The sequence below is a fragment of the Amia ocellicauda genome, chromosome 1, assembly GCF_036373705.1.
Source record: "Amia ocellicauda isolate fAmiCal2 chromosome 1, fAmiCal2.hap1, whole genome shotgun sequence".
NCBI classification, from domain to species: Eukaryota; Metazoa; Chordata; class Actinopteri; order Amiiformes; family Amiidae; genus Amia; species Amia ocellicauda.
This window is the reverse complement of record NC_089850.1, coordinates 27267504-27291732: the sequence shown is the minus strand read 5'-3', so window position 1 is coordinate 27291732 and position 24229 is coordinate 27267504. Positions and strand designations below refer to the sequence as shown.

The following is a 24229-nucleotide window of genomic DNA, read 5'->3' as shown; positions in this document are numbered from 1 at the left end:
GCTGTTTTTACAATAGGAGTTCCTGGTTCATTGAAGGTTTGTGCGTTGTGCTCTATGTATCGAACTTCCCACATTAAAGATGACATCCGCCTAACAACATAAAAGAGGACTTCAATAATGAATCAGGAGAGCAGAACATTAGAGGGGCCCAATGGGAACTTGCACATTTAAAGTCAAGTGCCCCTGAAAAGTGCAGCTTACCTGTAAAACCTGTTCTCCAGCCTCTGTTTAATTGTAGTGAGGTCAGTGAGATAGGCTACAACAGTGCAATATGTAGGGTACGCCTGAAGATCCACAGGGAAAACAAACGGAGCAGCAATATCTAACAAGGGAGGAAAAATGATTATAAAAACAGAATTACAATCCAAAAATACTGGTCTTGTTATGAACACACAAAATGCACAGCTTTAAAACCTGCACGTTAGAAAACAACAAATTTTCTACAATTTTGGTCAAGAAGACGTTTCACAAACATTAGAGAATTGAAGATCATTAACATTTGATCGTAAAAGCACTCAAACAAGTTCACATTGTTAACATCTATCAACATCTTAGGATGACAAACTGACTGGGAATGAAAGGAATGTAATGGTCGACCCACTGGTTAACCTAAAACTGCAAATCTGTACTTGATAGCAGTTATATTCTTGACTGGAACAAAGCAGCTGCTGACAAAAAAGGCTACCTCTGAGTCCTGCTCTGAGCATTTTTATTAGCAGGTGGGTAAAAGTTTTGTTTTAAACTGGTCCAAACTCTCAGGAAGAAAAGCATAAATGAATGACAGAATCACTCAACAACAGTGTGGTGAAAAAATACTATTCTCAAGAAAGACCACCCTTTAATTAATGTGCAGGAAACACATGGAAGCTTTCATTTTCAAATTCATTCAAGGACTTGGAATCTGATCCCTTTTTGTTAGGGTTGTTTTTTTTTTCCCCCCCAAAAGAGGGAGGGAGATTCAGTGGTTCAGACCAACGCTTTTTTGGAAACAATATCATTGAAAACATTAGGCAGCTGGTTGTGAGGCACAGACTGTCCCAAGTACTGTACTGATCCTGTGATAGTGGTGTACAGAGTGGTCGGGATGGGGGACAGGGGCTTGGTAGGAAGGGGGCGGGGCATACCTAGTGTCATGAGCTGGTTGATTCCAGCGATGATCCTCTCACACTCCTCGTCGCGGGTGCGGGAGCCCCACTCTCCCTCCAGGGGCACGTACAGCAGCTGCCGGTGCTCTTCCTCAGTGAGGGGGACACTGAGGCCGAGCTCATCCGGGAACACTGCTGGGGAAACACGAAAGCCCGCTCTTAAGCCACTCCTGCCTGGTCAGAGTCACAATGCCAGTCAGCAGTACATCTTTAGCTTTTCCCTTTTTAAACATCACAACAATAAGACTGTGGTTTGTGAGTTTCTTGCCCTGTATGAAGATTTAAGTGCATATTTATTTTTTCAAATCGATCAGTTCTATTTATGGAGAGCCCACTTACACATGCATCTCGAGGCACTGCACACATAAGCAGACAAATTACAAACAAAAACTCAAGAACAAGGTATCAAATATTAAAAGCCTTATAAATAAGACTTTTAAAGCACCCTAATAAATGGGTTTTAAGATGAGATTTAAAAAGGTCAATTGTAACAATGTCTCTAATGTTCCAATATGGAAAAGCTTTTATGGAGTTTTTGCAAATAACAATTTTATTCATATATATTCATATATAGTATATTCAACTGCAATTAAATGAGGCATCTATCTCGTTATCTGGATTAGCACAATTTAAAAGAAAATAAACTACCATTAAGGTGTGTAATCATGCTTAATTTTAAAAAAGGACCACTTCTATGTGCTTGCTTTTATCAGTGTTAACCTGAAGGACAGCTGTCTATATGTTGATGCATGGGAACTGATATTCTTACCAGGAACACATGATAGAGTGGTGTTCTTAGAGTCATGGCCAAACAGATTTATGTTTACATTACAATCAACATTAAAATTCAAACACCTGATACTTGCTGCCATGGTTTTAATACATTTGTGTTAAATCAAGTTAATATTTTCAGATTTGTCATGGAGTTACATCTAAAATAAATTAAACAGCTACACAAATGAAGTATGACCGATTGTTACGGTGTATTAATGCTTTGTTAAAGAAAGCGCTTTGAAAGTACATCTATCAGAGGATATGCATCTGTCCTCATGTCTCCGATGTTACTACAATGGTATTAGCACCAAGCCAAGCCAAGTTGGAGATTCTAAATCAGTATGGGTAATTTTTAAAACAAATTTAAATGCTCATTACTAATTCATAAATTGGCAATGTTAATTAAAATCTAGAGATCAAAGATAAATTGCATTCACTTCCTTTATTTGTGGAAGGATTGGTCACCACTGCATTATAGACCAATGCTCTCCAAATCACACAAGTAGCCTGCAATATTTTCTCATTTGTAATTTCTAGTGTTTAAGGTATGTTTTATCTTTCGTTTTATTAAGCAACTGCAGTCGAGTGTAATGGGTTTTCAAGGGATCCTCTTTAAAAGCATTCTCATTTGTATGCGCTGCACGTAATTTGACAGTGAAGCAGACCACGTGTTTTTTTTTCTCATTTACATGGAGCCTGTGATGTTATTTCTATTAAACAGGTTTCATTTGATACTTTCATAAAAAAATATGGAATTAATTAGCTAGTTCAGTTTCATGAACATGCATCTTTTTCCAGACAACCATGAGGAAAAAATAAATAAATTCTCCACCACATCCACCCCAAGAAAAAACTAAAAAACTAAACACACTAGCCCCTATAATAACATTATCATTATGCATGTCTTATGGATCTGAATGCATGTTTCCCTGTGGAGCTAACCGAATCCATACTCAAGTCTAAGAATGTGAATATACAATACACAGCTAGAGTACATGATAGAAAGATTTACATTTGATACCCTTACATATATCTTGCTGTACTCTAGGATTAAGATAAGCAGTAGCCTATGTGAGTAAACGCAATGTAATAAAGTATATTGGTATGTTTTAAAAATGTTCCTGTGTTCTTGATCCCATAACTGTATTCTTCAAATGCTCAGCATCAGTGATACAACACAGAATAGAAGTTCTGCATCACTGACATATCATATCAGCTGTATCATTTTCATGAACAAACTCTTACATACATTTATCAATACATATATCACTGGGGTGACATTTAATAGGGCTATAATATATACATTATATATATATTTAAAAAAATGTTTCTTTTAATAGTGGCTAGTGTACCACATACATCATAGCTGGTACCAGAAAACCTGACAAATAAATATTCAATGAAGAAAACATCTGTAAGGTATATCACTGAATGTATACATTCAAACATTCACTGTATATTATAAGTGGAAGATATGGTCGAGCCCCCTACCATCACCGGGTATTTCTTCCATGTCCCAAGGGCTCATCTTCTCTGTATCACCGTTATCCCAACTAGGGGAAAGATCAGAGCTGTTAATGGAACTGAATGGAAGGAAACTTTAACTGTCGAAAGGGGTTGTAACCAATAGAAACAAGTACAACCCCCCCAATTCTATTCTAAACAACAGATAGAGACATATGCAGATTTCAGTCTATTAACTTTTTCATTTTAACTGTAACTTGAGCTTTTTACTGCTGTAACTATGAACAGCTTGGATTCCCTTCACCCATTAGCCCATTCCTGTGGCATGGAAAAATTAAAATGGGGAGGTAATTGTGTTTACAAAACACATTTCCTTTTACAGACACCTAGTTCAGTTATCTTTGCTTGGGTAAACTATTGAACAATAATATTGAATTATTGTACTACCAATATTATATATGAATATAGTGAACAAAATACAACAACTAATATAAAAATACTATCAATGTGTAAATGTGTTGCAATACCCGTTTTGTGGCAACCTCCTAATCTCAGCTCGTTACCTGTATAAAAGACACCAGGGAGCCAGAAATCTTGCCGATTGATAGGGGATCAAATACTTATTTTCCTCATTAACATGCAAATCAATTTATAACTTTTTTGAAATGCGTTTTTTGAATTTGTTTTGCTGTTATTCTGTCTCTCACTGTTAAAATACACCTACCATTAAAATTAGACTGATCATTTATTTGTCAGTGGGCAAACGTACAAAATCAGCAGGGGATCAAATACTTTTTTCCCCTCACTGTATATATATATATATATATACACACACACACACATACACATACACACACACACACATGAAAAATGTACCATTTATAAGATTAAGCTGTATATGAATATTAATTAAAGCTGGCTCATAATTCAATACAGCTTACTTTAAATTAAAATACAATTAATTACTGTAATAATTAAGTATTCTATTCAACAAGAAAAACCTGATTTACAAGAGGAACTGTGTACTGACAGGGTAACTTGAGACTAAACATATTAACAGGCCATACGTTTACTTTTGGTACAACAAAGGCAGGACGAGCTGAATAGTACTGCATGGAAACCATTTAACTCAAATATTCAGAAAACTTTTAACTTATTACCACCTGCAGCTCAAGTAGGTAAGAATAACATGAATTCTTCAAAGCATCTATGTCTGGTAGTTTAGTGAAGTATCTTTAAATAGATAAATACTGCATTTCATTAAATGTTTTCTTTAATGAACATGTTCATAAAAAAAACATTTGCCTAGAAGCTGACAAATATATCTCTATTGTTTTGTGAGCAGTGCTGTGTTAATGTGAACTGTGCAGGTTATGAAAGGCAATAGAATATCACACTATTACTCACCAGACATTGTAACACTGGAACAAGCTGTCAGGATATTGAGCTTGAAATGGCTCCTGGCTTTCAATTGTTCCAAACCACCAGGCATCATCAATCACAGAACGGAAACGATCACCTAAGAGTGGGTATAAAAGATTATAAGAACCCCAGATTAAAGAGTTATAACCTTCCTTAAGGCAGCGGCTTTGACACCACATAAACTTACATTATAAAGGTATCAAGCTCAATATGTTAGATATCTATTAAACCTAAACTGATGTGCACAAAATCACTTATTCATCTTCAATTCATTTGAATACAACCAAACCCCAGCAGAGAAGACTTATAAAGCTGAGAGGGCTCATAAACCCAGTGTCAGTCACCCCAAAAACACAATGGTCCTAAAGGTGGTGCAGTGGACATTTTTGTGCCACTGATGCCAAGCTGACATACCACTGAGCATCTTATTGCTGAATTATGGCCTGGGTTGTGGGGTTTACTGTGACTAGGGATGGGCATTTGAAGGGTTTTCACTAATTGAATAATATTCTTATTTTTTTATATATATTTAAGAGTATTTGAAAAAACATTCCCGGTTCCGGTGTAAGAGTGGGATACCAGCTATGGTGACCACATTTTCTAAAGTAGTAACTGAACAAAACAAATTACATAAATTACAAATATGATATTTGTTATAAAATAATAATTAAGTGTTAATTTCAAGATATCTGCTGCTGTTTCATCTAGTTTTCTTTTGTTTTTGAGCTGCGCATTTACAAAAATAACAAATGTGTATGACTTCTCCCTGTACCATAATGCCAATTAACATTAACAATAAGTTAAGTATCTTAGATATTTGTAATTACTTCTCTGTGTGAGAATTAAACTGTGTTCCAGTATTAAAAGTGCATGTTTGTGTTGCTCAAATCTGTCCTGTGTATAATACCCATGTGCATTAGTGTAGCAGTATGAAATGTACAGTCACAGCCTATAGCTGATTGTAACCAACTTGGCAGAAGTTATTCTTAAGAACAACCAATACATTTATATAGCAATTATGAATACACAAAAAACTCTGGGATCCATAACTAACTCAAACTGTTTCAGTTGAATCTGTTTCACAAATTCAGTGCAATCACTTTTTCCTGGATAACCTCCACACAAGCTTAATCAATTACAATAAGTGTCTGCTAATTTAAAGAATCCCACATTCATAACATCGTGTGCAGCATCAACTTTTATTTGTAAGGGATTCCTTAAAATAAATATACCTTGTCCTGACACTGTTGTCAATGGATCAGGTAGTGGTTGTATTAATTGCACATTTTTCAAGGTAGTGATTTATCAGTAAATATAAGAAACATATGCCTGTTATTAGTCAAATTCGTGTTGGTTTCACAGGCAACTGGGCACACAATTCTGATGCATGTGCACTCAGTGCCTTTTGTTTATGTTGTCATCCAGAAAACCGTATATACTAGCATTACCATATTAAATGTAGTTACCGTTAATGAAGGTTTAACAATATAATTAAAATGTTAATTTTTTAACATGCACAGAATTTGACTACTCTCAGAAGTATTCGAATACTAACGTGCCTTTGAATATTCGAATACTCGTACCTATCCCTAACTGTCACCTGACTTTTTTTTTTTTGCTTCAGCTTTCAGTTATGTGACCGATAAATATTAGGAAATAAAAGGCCTAGGAATTGCAGAAGGAAAAAATTAAATATGTAATATGTAATTCAAATACAGTGCTAAAGTTTGCATGTCCGTGAAACTCCTACACCCCATTCCCACTGAAATGCCAGAAAATTGCAGGAAGCAGATGCTACAGAAGCATGTGAATTCGAGAGAGGAGACCTGGACCAATATTCTGTTCAATTTTTTTATTTTTTTAAGTTTGACATTACTGCATTACAATCAAATTAAATAAAAACTACCATCAGTGTCACTGTAATGCAGTCTAAAGGCTGGTTCACACTAGAGGTTTGTTTCGTATTCAGTATGGTTCGGTTCTTTTGGAGAAGAGTGTGAACAACAAATTTCGATTGGCAAATGAACCGAAACTGAAATCACCAAAAACGGTGGTCCATTTGGCAAAATAACGGAGTTCGGTTCCATTGCAAACTTGAATGTGACACTGGGAAGTCTGTTCTATTTCAAAAAGAAAACGAACTCCACATTTCACCCAATAACATGTAGTTTTGACTGTACAGTACCAGTTAAGATAACATCTGTATTTATGTATTTATTAAATTTACTTATTGTTAACGGTAACATCAGTAATCTGACAATCTGACAATCTGCACTATATTCATCAAGGGTGTTACAAAGGTATTTCTATTTTTTTTTCCTAAATGGAATATAACGCAAATTAAAGTGAATATATATAAGTCAGAGTGTACAATTTTATCTAAAGATGCGGTGTGTGAGCCAGTCATTTTTCAATCATTTTGCGGCTTATTTGTACTTTTGTTTGTGTGAGGAAATAAGTGTCAGAAATAACAAGTTGCAATCCTTCATTTAATGTATTATGTAAAGTAGCTCTATATGTCTGGCATGACAGTAGCAGTAACATACTCCTAGATGGATATTTAGGGGATGTCACACTACTGTGTTATTGAATATAGGCAAAACAATCACCATTCGGCAGCGCAACACTGATTATAACATTCATAAGTATAGCAGCATATTGTTGTGTTCAGTAACTGCATAGAGTATGTTTAAATATTGGATGCATTCATGATACAGGCAATCACAGATTCTGAAAATGAATTGCTTTGCTGGTCAGGTCTGCACACATTCTGCACCTGAACGTGGCCGTTTATTATTCGGTTGTGTAAGTAGACTGTCAAATGTGTTAGACTACTGCATGTAGTTACTTTACTGCCATCATATTCATGTGTTATTGTACCTGTTATGCTGCCATTTCATATTAACTAATCATGTAAAATGTAAATATGTTTCATTAATACAAAACGAACGGAGCTCACTTGATTGAATATGAACACAAGTGATCCGAGTCCTAAGAAAATACAGAAGTGAACCACAAAAACGAGCCCAGGCTAGTTTCCAAACGAACTGAGCAGTTTGTACACAAGACAAGCCTGAACAGCGAGCACACCGATACATTGTTTCACAGCAACGAACCGAAACAATTTTGTTTAAAATGAACTCTGTGTGACGGGGTAACACATTTGCCTGTATATAGAAATTATATTTTGCATGATTTATTGGTATATAACATCTGACATGTGTGTGACAATAGTTAGCATTACATACGCCAACCTGTTGGTTCATCAATAACTCTCCCTTTCTAATGACGCAATTGCCGGCAATTGTTTCAGTGTGAATGGGGTTATAGAAAGGTAGATATATGCTTAAGGATTATAGGCTAACAATTCCTTATCCAATCAGCTTTCAGATCGATTCTGTGGGATAGAAACTAATAAACATCTATCGTGACACACTGACATTTGCAGTTATTCCTTCAGTTTGTTGTGTGACATTATTTTAAAATTTTAGTTGTTCTTTTAGAATTCATGTCAGAATTTCAGGAGGATATTTTGCTCTGGGATCAAAATGGGATGGAAATAACTTTTACTGAAGTTTACATTCATCAAAAGCACGATGTTAAAACACACTAGATTTCAGTTACACTTAAACTTACCTATACTCCACTGTCGATCTCTTGCCTCATCAAACTGTTCTCTAAGGACTAAGAAATCAATAACATCAGGCATATCATGGTACCTATGGATAAAAAAAAACATAAGCAAACAATAAAATCAATATTACTATTACCATTACTAATTTTATTAATTATTCATCTTTTTTATTTAGAATCTTTATTTTCGTCACCCTTTACCCCCATTTTGGAATGTCCAATCACCAAACTCGTTCCACCATTACCACTCCTGCACTGAAAAGGTGTGCATCATGTGATCCATAAACTGTCAACGCCATCTGCTACCCCCAACCCCTGCACATGCCCAAAAGCCATACAGTCCCACCAATCAGAGCATCAGATGCAAATGGATAGCTAACACCCTGAACCTGCAGCTGCCTAAGAAGCCACAGGAGCTGCTTGTCTGTGGAAAACCAAGTTGTTTTTTTAATATATAAATCGGTCAGCTTCCACCCAGTTTGTCCAGTCATGCACAGCCCCCTGGGACCTAGTTCAACCTATAGGACATCTGCAATCCAGTGGAGTTTTTACTGGTTTCAAAAGTCAGAAGGTCTGATCTTAGATCTCTTAACTTTGCACGTGACAAACATTACAGCTGTCAAGAAGATTTCTAGAGTCACTTTAGGTAAAAAGAACTGAATTTAAGTACTCTTTCCACAAAATAAAAACTGATAAAACAACTACTATCAGTATCACTGATACAAATACTCATGTTTGAATATCATTTATATAATTTTTTTCTTCTCTGACCTAATCTTACTGAAACAGATGAGCAAGCAAATCACTTCAGTTTAATACACTATGGTGTCTTTGTTATTGCTATAAGTGGTTTTCCCAATCACTGATAAAATATGCTTGATAGTGTAATTAAAGAGCACTGATTATTAGGTTACAATTAAGAGCATTTCAGATCACTGTTGAAAAGAATAATGATTTCTCTACCAGACTGCTAGCAAATAGTAACTGCCAGCAAAGTACACACAATGATCGCATCTCGGCTTTGCTATGTAATTTCATGTACACCTGTTAATGAGCTTTTATGTTATTACTGATCATTAAAAGGGCAATTATCAGCAGGGCTTTACCTCAGCTAACACAGTAACAGAGCAGCAGCTGACAGAAGGCTTGAGACAGGCATGTTTTTTGGCCCTCTATAACAAACAGAACTTACTTCATTGAAAAAGATCCTCCTGTTAGCTTGCCAGTATCTGGGTCAAGGAAAGCCAGCTTGAGACAGCAGAGGGTGGGTAGCCCTACTTCATATTTAATCCCCACTATCTTCATCAGTTCTTGCTCCTGTTACAAAACATAACATTTCTGTGTAAAACCATCTTTGGGAAGAAGCATTCAAAACAAGGGGCCGTTTCAACACTTGACACTCTCAATGTTGGCTGGGACAAGTTTGTGTTTGTGTATTTATTAACGAGGCAAATTTTTTTCAAAGAGAATAAATACAAACTGCCAAAATTGTTGTTCAATGAGTTTTCAATTTCAAATAATTTATAACATTCAAACTGTAAATAATCAGCACTGAAAAAACGTCACTTGACTCCTAATTTCTATTTGACTAGAAAACGTGGAAATGTAGGAGGGAATGCATAGTCCTGGGTGCCTTTCTTAAATAAAGCATTTCTGTAAAGTCTTACAAAATATAAATAAAAGTATTGAAGTTATGTTTTACCCTCAACTCCATCTTGTGCCAGGGCTGCTTTTTAGGGTTTATACTGAAGATTTTGTTTTTCTTGGCCATTTCCACATAGGCTTCATGTCCCTGACGGAAGTAGTAGACCTACAAGAAAACAAATTGTTACTAGAAGTTGCATGCAACTTTTAAGGCTTCCATGTTGTATCAGTAGGTTTCAGATTTGAGCAGGCATTTGAAGTTGAAATGTATGTCTTATGAAATTTGTAATTTTCAATTTCAATCCACTGTAGTATAGATTTGTGGTTTGCATTTTTTTCATTTGAGGTATATATTCTAAATCAGTGGACTTTAATTTCAATTTCCTCATTGCTTACTTCAATGATGTAAGGTACCATTGTATTTTTGACTTAATTCTAGCATATATGTGTCATTCAAGATGCAGAATGCAATTCCCAAGTTTGGCCACATAATGGAGGTAGAGGTCTACATAAGGAATGTCATGATGTGGCTAACATGTGAAGCTGTCATTTTGGTTGGTGTAGAGCAGCCAGGTTTTGTGTCCTATCAACTTGGCTTCATCAACTTTTACACATCTTTCTACTAGTTTAATCACTGACAATTTAAGTTCATTAGGCTATAGTTCTGAATATATTTGCTGTCATAAGTGACGTAATGTAAAACAATTTGGTGAGTTTTTTAATTTTGCTGAAAGGTTTTTCTGGGGTCAATTTCATGCTTTTATAAATACGTGTATTTTACATTCGTGCAGTCTTTTTCTTTTGGCTGCCATGTTGTTCCACACAGTCACTTGTCTCTTGCAGACGTGATAGATAGCACTGTCTATGTAATACATGCAAAGTTTCAGGGCACTGGGGTTTAGAGTTCCGGTTGAGCAGCTGTTTTCATTTTCGCACGCGGACACATGTTAAATCCAACATTGCAGCTTAACTGTGTACCTCACAAATGTAATTATCAGGTTTTATGCTCAATGCACAGACATAGACATAGGTGCTGAGTATCATGTGTGTACTGCATTCCAGTGTGCAGGAAATGTGTAACTTGTCTGAAGCAGCGCATACATTTTTTTTCATTGGCCCACAGCACCCATGTTTTTCACTGGGGCAACTCGCCTTTAACAACCTTGGCAGTACTCTGTACTAGTGTCATGCATGCCAATTTGTGGCACAGTGGGTGTAAGTGGCATGGAGTAGAAGGCGCCAAAGCTTGAATCAGAAAACGCAGCCTGGCGGACAAAGCGTGAGACCGAGCAACTTCTGATGAACAAGCGTAATAGTGGGGCATAAGGTATGCACATGTATATGAAGTGGCATATGCATATGTCCGTTGGTTTTGGAGAAGAAGATTTTTGTACCATTTCACAATTTCACCTCTAATCGGCACCATGTGACCGACGTATAGTTTTCACTGCATTTGTAGGTATACGTTGTGTCTACAACACTTGCGAGATTCGTGAGTTTTAATGCATGTATGAGCGTTTTAGGGGCATTTGAAGTTTTGGCGGAAGGAAAATAAATAAATAAATAATAATAATAATAATAATAATAATAATAATAATAAAAATCCTAACAGAAACAATAGGCTTCCAGTACTTCGTGCATGGAAGCCTAATTAGTCAATAAAAAGACCATGAAAAGATCTGCTGAAGCCTCCCTTGAGACGACTAAGGGAATGCGTACTCTAAGGACTAGTATTGGTGTCCCCATATTTGATGAATCTCACTTTTAAAATTAAAAGGATATATATTTATCATCTAATTTAGGAATCATTAGATCTAGCAGAAAACAGGTTACAGAATACATAAATATATTGATCCTCCAGACTTAGTTTTTGCTATAAAGCCTATGTCATTAAATAATGTACAGACAGTGAGTGTAGCAAGTAGTAATCTCTCCAATCTACACCACCTTTCAGTGAAGAAGAATACCTGAGCTGAGGGTGGCAAACCGAGGAGAAACATTGCACTGGAAGAACTGAATCTGAATTACATAGTAAGGGTGCTACCTCATCGCCCATCTGTGGAATGAAAGGGCACCGTCGTGGCACTGTGTCCGTAATCCAGATCGAGGGCAGCCACTCCTCCAGCGTCAGGCCCTGCTCCTGGAACTCCTCCACGGGCAGCCTCTGTCAAACACAGCCAGGACCCCATTAGGCGGAACTGACTTCACATTGTGCAAAAGACAGTAGGCATCTGCCTGAAGGAAAAGCGGTCTTTTCCTTCACAAGTCCTGTTTTCCAGCCACTGGTAACTGGTCTGGTGAGGGACCAACCATTTAAGAATATAGGGGGCTTATCAGGGTAAAAGATATCTTGGGGAAATGCAGAAACCTCAGATTGAACAATACACTTTCATTTTGTAATGAACTATATGGAAAATGGAAGGATCCACCGGGAAGCCTGAACATCTACAAATACATACACTTTTTAGTTTTAGTTGAGTATAATGAAGCAAGGATTGAGCATCCAAGAGAAAAACAGCCTTTTCTCTATATTATCTGTGAATGTCTAACTAATAAACAAACTATAATACTCACTTTCCTTTCCTTTGGCTTCTTTTTCTTTGGTAGTGTGCCATCTTTGTCCCCTTTTTCTTTCTTCCGGTCTTTCTTGTTTTCTTTTTCCTTCTTCTTCTCACCATCCTCCTCTGAACTGCTTGTGTTCTTCTTTTTATGCCGCACGGTTTTCTTTGGTGGTTGCAGGTTGATGCCAGCGTCTGCAGTCCAGTCGGAATAATCACTGGAGTAGTCGCTGAAAACGCAAGAGCCAACACACCATCCCTCTTTCATTCTCATAACACAGCTGGCTGCTTCAGATTTGAATATGTGCAAAGAGGACATGGACTCTGTGACTAGTGTATCAGGAGTAGGTCTCACTCCCACCTGCAATCATACTCTGTTATTCTGGTTATTAATATTATTGCAGGTAGCTTCTGAGTCGCATACCTGGAGCTGCTGCTGTCGTCAGGCCAGGCTTTTCCTTCCTCCTCTGAGGTCTCACCACTCGCAGGGCGCACCTCCGCCTCCCCCTGCATCGGGACAATGAATATCCCATAAGCAGAACTTACAATCTATGCAATATCAACATAAGCTGGTAGAACAAAACACAAAATGGACTTCACAGTGGGAGCCTTCAAACTGCTCCACATTTCCTGTGATCCAGTAACAATTAGCATATCCTCGAGTTAAACCTGCAATTTTGCAAGTATTACATAAAACATCACATGCTTTTAAGTAATGTTTTGTTTGTAATTTCAACATTTAAATCACTCATGTTTGACAGTTCAACTCCAAAGGGATTTCCTCTCAAAGCTGAGCTGTCGGTCACAACCATACTCCTCAAATCCTCCCTGTTCTTTCGTATGCTTTCAAGTGTTCTTCTCTGCTACTATCTTCAGAAATGCATGAGAAAGACTTGCACAAGAAAAATGTCTTTCATGCTTCCATCCGACTACAATGCTAATTAATTTAAGAAAACCCAGGAAGTATATGTAATTTTTTTTTGCAGGCTTTGAACAAATGAAGAATAGGGCTTTTCACAGATGAAAGAATTGCCGTTGTGTTCAGTCTGAAAAGGATGAGACCTAGCGCTGTTTTGGGTGGACCGTCGCTCTGAAGCACAGAGACTATTTTGAGTTCTATTTTAATGCAAGTGTGTTGTTGATATGCAGTGTTCTTCAAATCCAGTCCTCAAGGGCAGGAGAGGATTTCATTCGATCTGAGGTAACGATTAATTTAATGGAACTCCTATTCCAAGTCGAACGCTGGTGTTGATTTAGAGAGAACCGTAAAACACTCTGGATGGTGGTCCTCAAGGACCAAGCTGTAGTGGTATGATGTGCAGGAAACGCTCTATGAAGACACGCATTAAATTCACTCTAAGTGCCACATACCTCTGAAGAGCTGTTCTCCTCCTCGGACGGGTCCCCCTGCCTGACCGTCTCCTCCACTGCCGCTCTGGTTTTGTAGTTGTGCTGGTTGGTCTGCAGTCTCCTGCTCTCCCCTCCCTCGCTCACAGACTCTTGGGCATGGTGCTGGGAAACAGCAGCAGCACAAAAAGAAGGAACAGTTTAATGAAAACACAGCTTGACCCATCTAGGGAGCTGGCACTGAAGACCTATGAATAATTTAAGGTAGAAGGCAGCAGCATCCATAAAGTGCAGCAGAGCAAAAAGGAAAAAAAAATACACACATTTCAGAAACAGCAAAAAGTAATCAAAATATAAATGTATTTCTTCAGGGTCTCCTTAAAAGGCAGCTTGGAGTTGGCTTAATGCAATATTTTAGGAGGTGAACATTGAAGTGGAGCCTTCTACAATGTGTATAGATATAGGACTTTGGTTTTACCATTTCACTCACAAGATGAAAGCTAGCTGAAGGGAGATTGATATAAAGAATTGTTCAAAAGTAATGTACATGATTGAAGAGCACATAGTTCACCAATTTTTCATCACAAGGCTGCTTTCAATTCCTAGTTATGCAAAATACAACAGATCAATGTTAAAAATAAGACGAATATTCACCATCTCTCTGCCTGAAGTGGGAGATATATCACTGTGCTAAGAACTTGAAAGCATTAAAAGGATTTTTATACCGATGACAATATTTACAGTTTCTTCCAATACAAATAAATCTTGTCACTACATGGAACCTCAGCTCCAGCTATGGACTGCAGCTTCAACAGCCAGGTCAATGCCAAGCATATCTATCATGGCCAACTCAGGGGAGTGTGGGGGACTGAATGCAACCTTAAGATGTTTAATGGATTATGGCTTCCTGCAACTTAAGGTGAGTTTTATCAAGGCAGGCTCAGCAGAGAAGGGCCTGAAGTGGTGCCAAAGCCACTACCCCATGCTTCTTCATTAGGAAGGAATGGAACTCCACATGAGAAGGCATTACCTTGGCCTCTCTATGAATATGGCTGGGCACTATTCTCTTCTTCTTCTCTGATTTGTAAATGCTAATCTCCTCTTCTCCTTTGGCAGTCCTCCATTTCTCCTGCTTACTGTAAATACAAAATATGAAAAACATCTTAAACTCCCAATATTGCAATCACCCTGCTATGATGCATTTTCAAGAGTAGCACAAGAAAACTTGGGAAAATATACAAGCCAAATTTTCCATGAGGGGTGAAAGGACATGCAATATTCTGAACTGTATTCAAATGATCATACAAATATGCGTTGGACACAACAGCCATTACATTCTTTAAATAACAAATCGCAAATATTTAGTACAAACAAGGAACTTTTCCTTCTCTCCTCACAAAGTCTAGGTTCTCAGTGTTCAGCTATGCTGATGTTTAATAGGTTTTACATTTAAATCTCTTTGGACAAACCAGTACTATGGTAATCAAAGTCATGTTCAGGAGATTTTGCTCTGCATCTTGAATGATGGGGTCGCTTAAGTAACCACTTTAGGTGTTTAAAAAGTAATAGTCTGAGGGAAAGTCATTCAATTTAGCTGCCTACATGTATTACGATACCCTCCAAATCTTGAAATGTTTTTATGTACTTATAAATAAAACAATATTCATTAAAAAAAAAAAAAATTACATGAGAGTCTCCACACAATTTTAAGATTTCAACAAACAGATGCTACAGTAAGAGTAAAATACATTTTATTTAACCTTTTGCAAGAACACTACTGCTTTTCTATTCAATTAAAATACTCACTATTAATACACATTTGTTATCAAGGCCCTCACTAACTATTCAAGAAACTGCATTGCGGAAGCCCCCCCACCCCGTGACAACACACCCTTTTGAACACAATAACCTGGCTGCCACCGAAATCTTGACAGCCACCCCACACCAACCTTTCCATCCACTGCCATTACCAATTCAAGTAATCATAAATTGTAGTTTTGTTGGAACACTAAAAGGGTTTTAAATAGTAACCTCTACATCCAACAAACACAAGCACTGTGCACCAAGACAAAAGTGCAAAGTAACTACAATCACAGCATTTACAGGGTCAATTATTTCTTCTAGCCACAGGTCTGACCCTGCATAAATTAAATTCAGGCATCAGGCATGAAACATCAGGAAGCAGAAAGGCAAAAATAATTCCAAGCTAAGATCACCAAGGCTATTTCATACTCATTCATGAAAAGTAAAAAAATAAAGATTGTGTCATGCCAAAGGAACGTACATCTGAATGTTTTCCAAGTCATTCAAATGTTACCAAGTAGTTACAAAAATACTTAACTTTTCTATTGTAAAAATTAAGTTTACAAAATGCAAATTTATAAACAAGAAAACAAACTGCAATGAAGGTCATTTTTACTAAAATCAATCAATATTTCAATATCTTCTACACTACAATATGGAATAAAAAATGAAATTAAGAAAAACATGCTGGTGACAATTTGGTTAATTTCTTACAGTTTAACCTTTTTCCCCCTAATAGGCAGGATGCAGGGTTTAACCACCACCTTAAAAATGAATTTCTCATTAATCACATTAGTACTTGTTAAGCAAGATACACAAAGCAATGTGCCAGTGAAATAAAGAATGAAAGAATTTAACAAAAACCCAAATGCAGCTTTTTAAAGAAATCCCTGCTGTTTGGGATTTTATAGTTTTAATTGTTTAGTAATAGGTCTGAATGATGCAAACAGAGCAGTTCCTAACAAGCTGCTCTTAGCATACAATGGCACAGTGAACATTGGCAGGACTTGACTATAAGCTCACCTTTTTTAGATTTTTTGTTTTATATATATTAGAGCACTTGCAGTTGGTGCGGTCGGCTGTTCGACTCCATGCTATTGAAACAATATAACTGCGAAAACTAAACAGCATTGTATGTGTGAAATCCTCCACTAATTCATATTCCATAAAGGCTTTTCCATGTGCATCATATACATCCACCTTTACTAAACAAATACACATACAGAACCTGAAAAGGATAAGGAATATTAGTATGATAAACTACACATGACCTTGTATATATAGTAACTCACCATATACACAGTTACAGGCACTTTGCCACATAGACTTCCCACATTGCAGCAGTCACAGCTGACAGTTCCTACCTGGCTATACCTGGAGGCAACTCGGGCACCAGCACTCTGCGGCTCCAGGCCACAAGGTCCCTCTCCGTGGCGATTTCACTGCGGGGCGCATTGCTGTGCATTTGCCGCACCCCCTCTATCTGGCCACTGCGCCTCAGCCCCACGTTGGGTGGAGAATGTACCTCTGAGGTAGAGCTCACAGAGCCTAATCGATGGGAAATGAGAGAGAAGTTATTGTCATCTGGAAGACTTAATGAACGTCGAATGTGTAACTGTTAGGGGTGTAACAATTCCACACATTTTCAATTTTATTTGCCGTTCGATAATAATGTCACGGCTCGATTCAATTTTATTTGTTATTTTTCTTCACGCTCGTCTTGTCTCGTCTTTAAATGAATTACCTTTCACATAAATGGAACAATTATTTTAAAACTGCTAGCCAGGAAATCAACAATAAAAGTATATTAACAGTAAATTAACAGTAAGGGCTTATGAAACACATTTTAATGGACTTTAAGTAGGTCTAGTATCACTTATGAACATCACAACATTTGCAGGTCAAAAACGCTGCATTTACATTGAAAATTGAAGTGTTTTTCATATTTGTTTAAAAACAAGCACATAAAATAAACTTAATGAAATACACTGTGTAAACTGGTGTATAAATCTGTATGCACAGATCTAAGCAGACATACATTTAAAAAATTAGTCATAAAAGTGCATCTTTAAAAAAGTTTAAAACTTTTTTTTTCTTTTGGGAGAAATAGTTTAGAATGAAGTAACTTGAACCTTGCAACAACGTGCTACAATTCCTTATTCTTCATCTTTCTGAAACCACGTTATTTCCATATAACTTTTAAAGAAGGTGGGGGATCAGAACAAGAATACCTCGGTTCCCTCTGTTTCCTCTTTGATCCTGTTCTTGCTGTAATCTTTGGATCATGGTGTCCAGGGGACTCGATCCATCGTTTGCCTGCTGACTAAGGACTTGATTTAACCCTTAAAAAGACAGAGAATTATCTTTAGATGTTTTTACAACATAATGCACAGACGAACTGCCCAGGAAATGAAGGCAAGTGACACCTCTTATGATGCAAAATATTAATGAGTAATAATGACTTACAGGTTAGACACAGATACAGTAAGGCTTTGTTGTACTGTGTAACAATATAAGTTATTCTTATGTTCACATCCTTGTAGCCACAGTATATGAAATGGAGAAGGAAGTTCTACACCTTCAGACCAATATAAGTGCAGTTGCTTGGCCTGTTGAACTTTGTTCCAGTTTCAAGAAAGCGGTTACACTCTATTCACAGGAAAACCTTGCAAGCTATGCATCTTGTAAAATAAATCCCACTTTAGTCTCAAGATATCGTTTGTTGTTTTTGTTGTCAGTCTGACACGTATCTCAAAAGCTTCTATAAAACACTGTTTAATAAGTAAATAAGAGGCATCAAGCCTAATATTTTTAGTCAGAGCTTTACATCCATTTCCAGCCTGAGTAAGAACAAAGTTAACAAACGAGAGGAGGCAAATCGACCCATCCTGCTCGTTTGGAGTCCATTAATAACTGAGTGATCCAAGGATCCTATCCAGTCTATTTATAAATGTCCCCAAGGATTTCTCTCTTTAACATTTGTTGTTCTTTACTTAAATGTACATATAATCCCTATCTATATATACATACATACATACATACATACATACATACACACACACACACACACACACACACACACACACACACACACACACACACACACACACACACACACACACACACACACACACACACACACACACACACACACACACACACACACACAGTGAGGGAAAAGAGTATTTGATCCCCTGCTGATTTTGTACGTTTGCCCACTGACAAAGAAATGATCAGTCTATAATTTTAATGGTAGGTGTATTTTAACAGTGAGAGACAGAATAACAACAAAAAAATCCAGAAAAACGCATTTCAAAAAAGTTATAAATTGATTTGATTAGTACTTGGTGGCAATACCCGTGTTGGCAATCACAGAGGTCAGACGTTTCTTGTAGTTGGCCACCGGGTTTGCACACATCTCAGGAGGGATTTTGTCCCACTCCTCTTTGCAGATCCTCTCCAAGTCATTAAGGTTTCGAGGCTGACGTTTGGCAACTCGAACCTTCAGCTCCTTCCACAGATTTTCTATGGGATTAAGGTTTGGAGACTGGCTAGGCCACTCCAGGACCTTAATGTGCTTCTTCTTGAGCCACTCCTTTGTTGCCTTGGCTGTGTGTTTTGGGTCATTGTCATGCTGGAATATCCATCCACGACCCATTTTCAATGCCCTGGCTGAGGGAAGGAGGTTCTCACCCAAGATTTGACGGTACATGGCCCCGTCCATCATCCCTTTGATGCGGTGCAGTTGTCCTGTCCCCTTAGTAGAAAAACACCCCCAAAGCATAATGTTTCCACCTCCATGTTTGACGGTGGGGATGGTGTTCTTGGGGTCATAGGCAGCATTCCTCCTCCTCCAAACACGGTGAGTTGAATTGATGCCAAAGAGCTCGATTTTGGTCTCATCTGACCACAACACTTTCACCCAGTTCTCCTCTGAATCATTCAGATGTTCATTGGCAAACTTCAGACAGGCCTGTATATGTGCTTTCTTGAGCAGGGGGACCTTGCGGGCGCTGCGGGATTTCAGTCCTTCTTGGCGTAGTGTGTTACCAATTGTTTTCTTGGTGACTATGGTCCCAGCTGCCTTGAGATCATTAACAAGATCCTCCCATGTAGTTCTGGGCTGATTCCTCACCATTCTCATGATCATTGAAACGCCACGAGGTGAGATCTTGCATGGAGCCCCAGACCAAGGGAGACTGACAGTTATTTTGCGTTTCTTCCATTTGCGATGGTCTTGTAGCCCATTCCAGCCTTGTGTAGGTCTACAATCTTGTCCCTGACATCCTTGGACAGCTCTTTGGTCTTGGCCATGGTGGAGAGTTTGGAATCTGAATATATATATATATATATATATATATATATATATATATATATATATATAGTCCTGTAAGTTGCGAGGTGGGGCCTCCATGTGCCATGGAGATCTGCTTTTTTTTTTTTTTTTTTACTAGCCAATTCAAAAAACATTGATAGGTGTCGGGTTACAGACTGAGCAGTGCCAGAGAGGGGGGAGGAGGGGGAGAGGCAACAGAGAGAGAGAGAGACATACAATTCAGCTCATAACTCTATAATAGACGCTACTGCTATATATGTGGTATCTATGGATTCAGAACAGCTTCAGCTATGCATGTATGCATGTATTATGTACTTATAATACAGTATATATTATAAGTGGAAAATGTGCAATAAAGTAAAAAAGAAACTATTCGATTTCTTTTTTCCAGCAATGGAAAACAAAAGCTGATCCAGTTTGGGCATCCAATCTGCCCAGATTTACCCCTGCCAGCCCCCCTGGGGTGCAATTGCACACAACGAAGACTCACAGTGCACTGGATCACAGACAGAACAATCACACACCTTTGCCAATTGCCCCTCTGGATACAGCAAACCCTACATATAGTCCTGCTGCTTTGAGCAGGAACTGAGAGCACTGTAAGTTCAGCAGAATATATAACAAGACCACCTGGCATGCCAGGAGCCCCTCTGCCACTTCCTGCAGAGGCCCAGCCTCACAAAGAGGCTGACAATCATGTACTTTAATGGCGATGTCTGTGATAGATGGAAAACTTACAATGGACAGACATAGGAGCTCATAAGGTAGTTCCATAGGTTTTGCCTATTGCTGCACTATTGCCCAGATTCTTGCATGAATCTTTTTAGTTTTTTCATTTATAATGAAACACTTATGTGAAGCATAAGTATAACTCTAGGATTTGCCTATTGCTTGCTGCATTGTTGACATTCTTGCATTACTTTTTTTCATTTATAATGAAACACTTAGTAGAACTCTGTATTGAAGCACTTGCCTTGATAAAAAATAGAGCAATGTTGTGTTGCATCATTACAAATTTACTGTTATATCTTATTAAATTGACGTTTTATTCATTCACATTATTAGACACTCTTTCTGATGATAAAATTAGCGTAAATCAAAAAAACACAGAATTCAGAAAAATGGAAAAAACGGAATTTGGAAAAAAAGGTAACTGATTTCATAGGGCCCTACAATAGTCATTTACAACATTAACAATGTCTACACTATATTTCTGATCAATTTGATGTTATTTTAATGGACAAAAAATTAGCTATTCTTTCGAAAACAAGGACATTTCTAAGTGACCCCAAACTTTTGATATATTAAAAAAAAAAAAAATCAAGACTATAAACTCCAGAAAATACAAAATACCTTATATGTAAAACAAACATTATAAATCCTATACGAAATGATGTACCATGATAAATCATGTACATTTCAGATCTGATAATAGATATTATCTAAATTACATGAGCAAGATGTAAGTTTGGTTGACAGTTGAGTGTGATTTTAATCTTTATCTGGTGTTAAAATCTGAGGGTAATAAAGCACAGCAGGCAACATACATGTCTAGGATACACTAAATAACATATAACAGGCATTACTTTTGCATACATGCCTTTATGAAAACTACAGTTTTAATTCACAGCTCCCTTCTAAAGGGGTCTCTGGACACAAACGCCAGACTAATGGCTTTACTAACATTAACAACAGTTTTTGCACATTTTAAAATATGCCCTTCGAAAAATGTAAAAATTTAAATATAAATCTGAAAATGATACATTTATGATAAATTTTCATTCAGTGGTTGATTTTCTTTAAATTTTTTTCATAATATGAGAAATAAGAAGAACTCAAAAGCACTTTTTAGTTGATCCCCTACACCTGAACACACCTAGCTCAGACTACAGGCTCTTCACTGGATTCCTGCCCCTTGGCCTCTCACCTGAGGAAGTGACACCCATTTGGGGAATGAGCTGCTCGTCTCTGCAGTTCTCCCGCCCCGGAACCAGCCTCTGGAATCTGGAAGGGTGAGGGTTGCCATCAACATCCACCAAAAACGGGGGCGGCATTAAATGTGGTGCCTGCTGAGTCTGTTCATCCAAGACATAGTTGTTGGCATCGCGGATCAGGGGCCGGTAGTCCGTGTGGAAGAACATTTGGTCTGAGATCTAAAAACAATAAAAAGTTAAAGATTTAAAGTAATAGACAAGAGTAAGGGAAAAGCTGCTAGTGTCCACAATAAAAAGTTCAAATCACATTACAAAAAGATGTGAAATTAAAGGCTTCCTCCTAAATTAATACAGTGAAAGAAATCGCTGTTTTAACAAGGGCATTTGTTTTAATTTGACTCTTACATTTCTGTGACGTGGTTAGTATAATGCAATTAAATAAATACAATTCTGAATAGGGTTTTGCTGAACAGTACTGCAGGGAGATTCGCATTACTGTGTCACAGTGAAATTTTGAATTCCTAGGAGATACACAATCCACTTTAGCAGTCAAAGAGTTTTGTATATCAACATAACAACAAACACACAGCTGTGGCTTTCCATGCTAAAAAAACTGGATGCTCCCTCTAATAACTCCAAAATAAAGTGACAGGATTAGTCTGTAATTAACCTGTTTTTGTCTAAAATTTGCCATTATCCCCAATCAGTTTTTACAGTAGCACATCCCAAAACTGCAGGTAACAGTTAAGAAGAATACATAAGTATATGTCAGTGCAGGTGTGTGTACTGGGGGGGGAAGCTAACCTAAAATATTAATTTAATCACTAAAATAGGCATACCAGAAGTTTAATACATTAGGTACAGCCTGACTAAGCACTGACTTACTCAAATTAGATATTTTGTACCATAAACCACACCCCCGTTTATTAAAAAAAAAATACAGAAAACTATAAAAACATATGCATCTTGTCAGGGATTCAATAAGAAAGGGGGAAACAATTATGGGGCTATGAATCTAATGCAAGTACTTGAATTTTTAAAAACACAGGACAAGCTTTCAACCACAGCTTGTTTTCAGCCAAACAGTGGTGTTCTCTTCATCTCAAACTCATTATGAGACATGTGTGCAAATTCCCCTGCAGATTGTCACTGTGTGTTGAAATGACAACCATATTGGTTATTCTCACCTCCCACTTATTTAGTGCAAACCACTCCACCTCCATGAATTACAGAAGGTGAGGAGAAATCCAAACATAGCAAACACTTGACAAATTCTTTCAGAATACTAAGAACCAGGAACTCTGCAAAGAAAGCTAGACTGGGATTCATCCAGAAACGTCTCATTTGCATTTTTCTTGAGTGGTTCTAGAAAAGTCAGTTTGAGCGGAGGGTAGAAAACATTTTTCCTTTTAGGATTAAAATTACACTTTCTAGCCCTTGTATATTCATTTAGAAATGTGCGGATTCTTATACATTTTATTTATTATTCTATTTTTCATAGGTCCAGGAGACTTTTCTTTGATAGCGCAGTGGGTTTTGGTACCTTATCGTATTTGCTGCTGGAACCAAATCCAAAGATGAGGAGGTGGCCGTGAGAGTCTGTACAAGCAAAGTGCTGCCCATCCGGAGAGCATTTACAGTCAAACACTGCACCGTGGCCCTGGCCCTCGATCTGACAACAGGCAAGAGAAGATAGGCATGTTTACACCATAAATACAGTTTAAGAGTAGGAGTACTGTATGATAATTTTTACCCAACATCAACTGTATTACCAATAGTCCTGGGGCAACAGACTAAATTAAGGATGGCTATGCACAATGGTCCAACTGTTATTACCCCCTAATCCATGAGAAACATGTCACTGCCATTACATTACCACTAGATATGAGAAGACTGAAGCATCCTCTAGGCTGGCCCCACACCTGCCACTGTCTCATCCGAAACAAATGTTTCATGGGATTTATCACTCACAAAGGATGCTTCTACACTGTTCTATGCCGCTCAGTCAATGGTCCTGGGACTACAGCAAATGCTGCGCACTTGCATTTCTTCACTAGTTAGGCAAGTGATTCCGTTGCTTCATTAACAAAATCTCTCCTTCTTCATCTACTTCTTCCACCTCCTCCTCTTCTGTTGACGATTCAGTGGAGATTTCCCAAAACACAGGCA

The 24229-nt window shown here is 37.6% G+C and overlaps 1 protein-coding gene across 2 annotated transcripts in view; it reads right to left on the bottom strand.

Annotated features, from left to right (window-relative positions):
* phip (PHIP subunit of CUL4-Ring ligase complex) overlaps nucleotides 1–24229 on the bottom strand; it is a 70584-nt gene that overhangs the window by 9275 nt on the left and 37080 nt on the right. Inside the window, exons 16-32 of one of the 2 annotated variants that reach the window (XM_066700305.1) lie at nucleotides 23604–23732; nucleotides 22054–22279; nucleotides 18022–18132; nucleotides 17155–17338; nucleotides 15018–15123; nucleotides 14012–14152; nucleotides 13065–13147; nucleotides 12657–12870; nucleotides 12127–12246; nucleotides 10141–10248; nucleotides 9631–9755; nucleotides 8442–8524; nucleotides 4791–4902; nucleotides 3411–3472; nucleotides 1125–1280; nucleotides 202–322; nucleotides 1–90 (exon numbers count right to left, since the gene is read on the bottom strand). The exon at nucleotides 1–90 is cut by the window's left edge and continues 36 nt beyond it. In XM_066700305.1, coding sequence (XP_066556402.1) covers nucleotides 1–90; nucleotides 202–322; nucleotides 1125–1280; nucleotides 3411–3472; nucleotides 4791–4902; nucleotides 8442–8524; nucleotides 9631–9755; nucleotides 10141–10248; nucleotides 12127–12246; nucleotides 12657–12870; nucleotides 13065–13147; nucleotides 14012–14152; nucleotides 15018–15123; nucleotides 17155–17338; nucleotides 18022–18132; nucleotides 22054–22279; nucleotides 23604–23732 — 2171 coding nt within the window. The remainder of the gene's footprint in view (nucleotides 91–201; nucleotides 323–1124; nucleotides 1281–3410; nucleotides 3473–4790; nucleotides 4903–8441; nucleotides 8525–9630; nucleotides 9756–10140; nucleotides 10249–12126; nucleotides 12247–12656; nucleotides 12871–13064; nucleotides 13148–14011; nucleotides 14153–15017; nucleotides 15124–17154; nucleotides 17339–18021; nucleotides 18133–22053; nucleotides 22280–23603; nucleotides 23733–24229) is intronic. The other variant, XM_066700307.1, reaches the window with a different exon arrangement.